Below are 7312 nucleotides of genomic sequence, written 5' to 3' on the forward strand. Positions count from 1 at the left end.
TTAAGTAATTGAAGATGCTTTGGGGATAAATTTTTTGTTACATGTGAAGCAATGATTTTTGCATTGTAATTAATCTACATGAGCAAAAGAGCTGTGAGTCCAGCTCTGTTCACTCCTCGTTTCTGCCTAGTGTTGTGAGGGTGACGACCATCAATGGTTTCTAGGTCACATTCTGGCACCCCTATAAAAGGCAATTAAACAGTTAACCTGCCCACAGCTCAGCATTTTTCAAGTTTTTAAAGTTTGGTCAACAGCTTTAGTTACTGACATATTGCCTCTTTTAATTACATGGAGCACAACTGTTGTTGCTTAACAGCTAAACAGGGGTTGTTACTGAAGGCTAGGTGGAGGGTAAGTTTGAAACTGGTTGTCAAAAGTAGTGATTCCTCAAGGTGTTGAGACGCTTTTTTTTTTTTTTTTTATTTTCCTAATGTGGCATGTGATACGTTTATTGGTGGAAGCTGAAGATACCTGCTATTACTGATTTACTAGTTGCTTTTTGATCTTTCTGATCTCTCAGCATTTTTCCTGATCTAGAAATTTGTATCCTTGTCCTAATGATTTTACTTACAGATTTTATAGCTTGTGTTTTGTAGTCTTTTCTACTTGCAAAACATGATATAGGGGTTTTGTGCTTGTATTTTTAATTTCTTCAGTAATGTTTATCACTTTCTTTCCTCTGCCAGACTTTCTAGCTTATCTGATATTTGTGTGTTTAAGCCTTCCTGTATTTGTCTATTGTTACTGTTCTTAGGACACCATCTGTCAGAGACCTCTGTTGTGTTTTTCTTGATTCCTTTACACAAAACTACTGGAGCTGCCACAGCTCTGGAGCCAGTCCCATGCTGGCCGCTTCCATCACCACCCCACAAAAGTGTATGTAATGGTTGTCTCTTGATTATTCCAATGCATTTGCATGTATGAAAAGCAACATTTCTAAATTCCAATTACTACGATAAACATTTCTCAAAGAAAAAATTAGGTGATGGAAGCTGAGATGAGAAGAATCTCCTGAATGCTGTTGCTGTATCCCACTCATCCTCCTTCAATCTTTGTGAAATATGCTCAGAAAAGCCATGTTATGGGGAAGCATTATTTACTGAGCAAAGGGAGTCTTGCAGGATTCTCACTAATAGAAAATAGTAAGCTTGAGAAGTTTAAAAATAGACCTTGCTAATTGTTTTCTGATAGATCCAGGTGTAAAATGGGAATTGAGCTCTACTTTATGATGGTGCTTTGATAACTAGATCTATCTATTCTATATGAATTAACTTAAATCATACTTTTGCTGCAAAAGATCTTTCAATAAAATTTTTCATTTTAAAATGTCTTATGAGCTACCTGCTGAATTAACTGTTTGTGGTGTTCAGTTTGTCTGTCGCCTCTTTCACTCTTCCTTCTTGTGCTCTCCTCCAGAGTCTTCTCTTAAGATAGAATCTTCTCCCCTTTGCCTACCCAGTAAAGGGCTTTCACACTGACAGCACTGAGCAAATAAATAGTGATGGATGGAAGCTCTGTGGGAGCCAGTAGGAGCATTCTGCTGGACCCTGCCACATTTAATGCCCTTGACAGCTGTATGTAGGAGAGCAGAATTTTCCTTTGTCTGGCTGTGGGGATGACTACAAGCTATTCTGCATCACCTGTCTGAACGAAATGGTGGCACAGAATCCCTTTCTACAATCTGCCTGACCCAGATGATGAAACTGTGATGGATCTTCTGTTGTCTTTCTCTCACCTCTCAGAATTTCAGTCTGATTATGGCTAGGTTTATTCTAGAGATACTACTTTCACTTCAGGGGGTTCAGTGCGAATGCTTATTAAAAATCTCTGCAAATTGTAATACATGTGATAATAACAGTGTGCACTGCTCTCAGCATTTGTAATGGTATCATTCTGTCATTACAATAGCAATAGCTTTCTGTTTCTATTTCTGTTACAGTAGCAATAGCTTTTCTCCCTTACCATGGCGTAGCGATAGTGACGTTAAGTTCAATTGCCATAAAGAAATGCTCCTTAGGCTCTCCGGCCTTTCCTGGTCGAGGGAAGGAAATTAAAGAAGCTCTGCCAGATGAAGACTATAGAATACAGTTCTCTGAAATGCAGATCTCGTCTCTCAATATATAGTTGTTAAATCTCAGAGGAAGTGGAACTGGCACATTCCTGGCAGGTTTGGAGGACCTGAATTAGGCTGTTCAGCTGCAGCATAAAAGATAAATAGGCACAGGAATTGGCTGCTGTTTACTTTGGTGATTGGGCCAGTGAACTATAGTCTCTTTGAAGTAGCTCTGTATTCTGTGCAAAAAACTTCTGTCTGCCTGCAGAGATCCCCATGCCTACTGCTTCTCGAGTTGGACTTAAATTTGGTGTGTGGTATAAAGCAGTAATAAACTTCTTGCTGGTATGTTCATAAAGAGAGCAATGAAATCTGTCTGTATGATAGCTAGCACTGAAATATGTATTTGATACCTGTATATGCCTTTGTTGATATTTGAACCTTCCCTTTTGTGTGTGCTTAGGCCACCCTTTGGGCATTTTCAGGAGTGCTCACTGAAGAGCACTTTTTGCCTTTCTAGATTGCTGAGAACTTTAATCTCCGACGTGCATAATTGCAGTGCGAACTTCAAATACTTCATGCCACTTTCAAAGCTGTGCACTACCTTGGCAATTAGGAACAGAAGCTTTAAATGCTGAAGGAAACAAAGTAGATTGAAATTGTTAGGTTATTCTTTCTCCTTTCATTTTAACTGGCTAATTTTGTATGTTCAAATGTTTTTAGGCCTTAATCTCTTAAAGGAGCACATTTAATTCAATAATATTTAAAGATCAATGTTTTGTTTTAGATAATACAGATACTTGTATCTTTTCAGGTTCCAGAGTTCTAAATCTGGAAAGATCTACCTCCACAGAGATGTAAGGCTCCTATTCTCTCGGAAATCCATGGAAGTTGATAGCGGCGCTGCATATGAACTGAAATCTTACACTGAATCTCCAACAAATCCTCAGTTTTCACCAAGATGCTAGCAAACAATGGCAAACTAAAGTATTCATTTTACTGTTGATTACTCCTTACAAACAAAGATTGGTAGAGATGACAGTATGAAGTTAAGTCTGTAAAGGAATGAAAATAGCGCTCGAGAGAGAAGGTTCTTATGTGATCCTGGACCAGTTTTTAAAAGGTTTCTGGAATGAGCTTTGTGTATTCCAAGTAGACTGGAAACATGCTTAAATCTAATCTTTTTGTACTGTTTAAAACCACTTCATTGGATGTGTTGCAATAGCAAATTCCCAAGTTAGTTTAGTGTTTACACTTTTTATTTTATTTTTCAGTTATTTAATATTTAATGTTTCATTTAATACTCAAGTGATGTTTGTCTTTAGTGTTCTAATGTAGCATAAATCCTATGTAAAATCATACTATGTATTTTTGGCATTAATATTGAAATCTGAAATATATACAGATGTCTTTAATCTGTGTGATGTTTTAAGTGATATTCATTTAAGTTATTGAAAATGGGGACAACAGGTGAATTTCCGTAACATTTCATACTACGCAAGCATTTAGCTTTCTTCTTTTTTCTCTTTAATGGTACCCTTTTCCTTTTTTTTCTCACATACAGATTTAGTAACACTTGCAACCATAGTGCAGATTGTTCATTTACTTACGCATTCAGATCATTGGTTTGGTTCATATTTTGCTCCCTCAATTTCTTGCTTTCCTTAAAGGCCACTTTAATTTCGCTTTCTGTTACTAGTTTTTCTCACATAAAATTCGCACCCTCCCCCATTTGATTTCTCAGATTGTGTTAAAGGATGTACTCTGCAAACAAATTAGTATTTATATCTTAAATATATGCAAAAGCTATGAAACTTGTACTTTTTGTTTTATTTTTAGATAAGGAGGATCTTCATGTAATCCTAAATATTTTTAATAGGTCAGTTCCATTTAGGCCACTAGGTGGCCACAGGAAATTTTACTAGAAATGCTACATTGCGCGTATAAATATTTTCCACTATGTATGTGTATTCCTAAAACAAAACACAGTCAGATAAACAGTTTATGCTAAGTGTTAAACTGTGTAACTGAGAGAAATAAAGTTAGAAGCATTTGATTATATTTGAGGTATATATTTAATAATGAAAATGAAGCTTTACAATGTTTGCTGAGGATCTCAGTGTTTCTCAACTGTCTTACCTTGGTTTATATGTTTTTCTTTACATCGCCGTAGGTTTTCAGAGTGTCAGTAATATGAAAGGTGACCTTCATATTTGGGAGTATAACATGCTTAGCTGATGAAGACTCTGGAGAAAGAATGAATGTACATCTTGTATATTCAGCACTGCCCTCAGATGAGAGGAGAAGTCAGTGTATCGTGAAATCTCCAGGAAGTTTGCCAGGGAAAGTAAGGGAGACCAGACGTTCCAGATGATACTTATCAACTCTCTTGTATATTCAAATGGCTGTTGCTACAAAAGGGCAAAGCTCAGATATTACTGAGTCCGTTTCCCACTTCAGCAGTATTTTCCCCTCTGTTACACTAGGTTTTCAAAGGTTAGCAAGCATTTGTTTTGTAGAGACTTGGAAAAAACTGTACAGGGAAAGATTGTTTGCAGTTTCTAGTCGTTTGTGTGCCCTGTAAAACTGAGAAAAAGGTTTCTTTTTGTAGCAGAAGAGTCAAATACAACTGCAGTTGTACTGTGTACAGAACTAGGATCTAGACTAGTATAATGAGAATGTGTCCTAGTTTCTTTGTAGCTACTATTGAGTCATAAGCAAACAGCATGTATCCTCAAAATACTTATTTATGTCATGGTGCACATCTGCTTGCGTACTTGATTTAAAAAAAGTGTGAGAAAAGGATACACTTTTAATGAAAAGTCACAATTCACCTGTAGTAGATTAACCTTTTATTTTGCACTGACAATATGCAATGTTTGTATGTTTGTATCTTGATAACTTTAAATGACTTCTTCAAGCCATCCTTTTCTCCCTTCAGAGTAATACATTAATTTGTTCTGAACAGCAAAGAAGTGTGGATTTTGAGTATGTGGTCACTACAAGTCATGTTTAGGAAATAAATTTGTATTGACTTAAATAGTCAAACTACACTTAGTCCCTGTATGGATTCAGAATGAAAGTGACCTTAGATTATCCATGCACAACTTTGATTTAACTAAGTCATTCTCCATTTACATCTTGATCTGAGTTAACACTTTCCATTAGGGGCACACCTGGAGAAATGCTTAATGTTCATAAAATACAAACTGAATTCTACATGACCTTCTATGCATAGGTTAAGAAATGAGACTAGACTAATTTTTGAGAAGTCATTTGCTGCTTCTCTTTACTCCTCAACAGGCTCAACCATATAGACTTATTTTTGAGAAATTTTTCTGGGCGGTTTATGAGGGCCTCCAGTGATGGATGCTCCAAGTAATCTCTTCCAGTGTTAAACGATACTTACCACAAGAAAGCGATTTCTAATGTCCAACTAAATCTTGCTGCAGTTGAAGTCAAATACTACTTGGCCTTTTCACTATAAGCAAAGAAGGCAATTTAGTTATTGTATCTCCTTTCTCGGTCTTGTTTTCTATATCTAAGACAACCCCAGACTGTTCAGTCAGCCTTGCCTCATAGATGTAATTTTCTGTGCCTCTCATCATTCTGGCTCATCGCTTTCTGTCTTGAAGTGCCTCAAGCTGGACACAGCATCCCAGACAGGGCCTCTCTGTACCAATTAGACTGGAAGGTTTGACTGATAAGTCTTACGGATTAAAGTCCTCTTTATACATCCCATTATAATACTTGATTTTTCAGTATCAGGAGATGTCAACTTGCATTCATCTTGTTACCCTGTATAACAGAGGTGTCCTACCTGCTTGTTCCCAGTATGGTATCTTTCCTGCATGTGTCATTGTTGAACCTGTTGAACAAAGATTTTGTATCTCATCTTCTGTTTGAATCTGAATTGCAATTATTTTCTAGGGTTCTTGTAGCTTCTCTTACTCAGTGTAATCTGCTACTATTAGTAAAGTTTATAGTGCATTATCTGGGTCACCAATGAAACTGGGCAATATTGGCTCTGGGAAGCCCTTTGTGAAACCCTACTAAATACAGCATTGCTGTTAGAACAATTGATAGCCATTTCCAACAAAACTTGCATCCACCACTTAAAGTTTCATCTAGTTAAGTTTCCCTAATTTGCATGGGGAAGTGTCAGAAGCCTTATTAATGCCAGAAGTCGTCTGGAACTTGAGCCACCTTCACCCACTTCTTCACACTGCCTGTTTCCTTTTTGTTGAAGGAAATGCGATTGCGTGAAACCCTTGTTCTTAATTGTGAATTCATGTCTAGCTACTCAGTTTCTTTTAAGTGCTTATTTTAGATGATTTCTTGGGTCATTATTGATTCAACAGCTTAATTATATAGCTTGTATTCTGTCCTCCCCTTACTCCTATTTGAAGTCAGAAAAATGGCGAAGCTATCGTTCTCCTGCAAGCCCGTTCATTTTCTACAGGTTCCTATATAGGTGACCACTAATTAATTGGAGATTGCTTCAAGTCAGTTCTCTAAACCCTCAAGGATAATTTGTCATCCAAGTTGAAAATATGTACCAGATAAGGAAAAAAATAACTGATTCAAGTATCCTATAAACCGATCTTTCCTTATTCCAGTTTGAGGTTATACTGTTTGATACGCTAGCTATCTTGATCATGCCAGATTGAACAAAAGAAACATTAAATCCTTTGGTCTTCACAAGGTTTGTTCAGTAATTTTCAGTGATGATTCTGTGCCCCTTTGTCTTCGTGATCTGCTTTAGATGCACATCCGTAAAAAAGTGACCTAGTTTCTGTATGCTGCTTTCTTGTATTTGAGGCCATTGAGGAACTTGTGCTTTTCCTGAGGTTCTTAATTTACTTCCCATCCTTCCTCTACATTGCATAGTTTACACTTGTTCCCTTAAAGAAATAATTTCATCAAGGAACCGCTGAATCTTCAAAACTGTGTTTTGCCTCACACTAATTTCCTAAGAGATTTGAAAGAAATTCCTGAAGTTTGCATTCTTGTCTGCTGTCGCTGCTTTGTTGTTTTTCTTCCTTTCAAATCTATGAACTTCATTCTTTTTATGATCATTCTTCTGTGTGTTGCTCTGGTTTTTACACCTTCAGACCTTTTCTCCTTGGTTTTGCTAGAAGCAAATGTGGCACATCCACCATTATCATTGCTTTTTCTATCATTAGGAAAGAAATAGTCGCTAGTGCTTTCTATGATTTTCCTGTGCAATCTGCCCTGCTGTATCCCTTTCTGAACAAG

General features: G+C 36.9%; 1 protein-coding gene across 7 annotated transcripts in view; it reads left to right on the plus strand.

Annotated features, from left to right (window-relative positions):
- Positions 1–4114, plus strand: part of ATOSA (atos homolog A) — a 49517-nt gene extending 45403 nt beyond the window's left edge. For all 7 annotated transcript variants that reach the window (XM_069798216.1, XM_069798217.1, XM_069798219.1 and 4 more), the window contains one exon: positions 2868–4114. In XM_069798216.1, the coding sequence (XP_069654317.1) occupies positions 2868–3021 (154 nt within the window). In that variant the 3' untranslated portion in view covers positions 3022–4114. The remainder of the gene's footprint in view (positions 1–2867) is intronic.
- The last annotated feature ends 3198 nt before the right edge of the window (positions 4115–7312 follow it).

Source organism: Haliaeetus albicilla, chromosome 12 (genome assembly GCF_947461875.1).
Source record: "Haliaeetus albicilla chromosome 12, bHalAlb1.1, whole genome shotgun sequence".
Lineage (NCBI taxonomy): Eukaryota > Metazoa > Chordata > Aves > Accipitriformes > Accipitridae > Haliaeetus > Haliaeetus albicilla.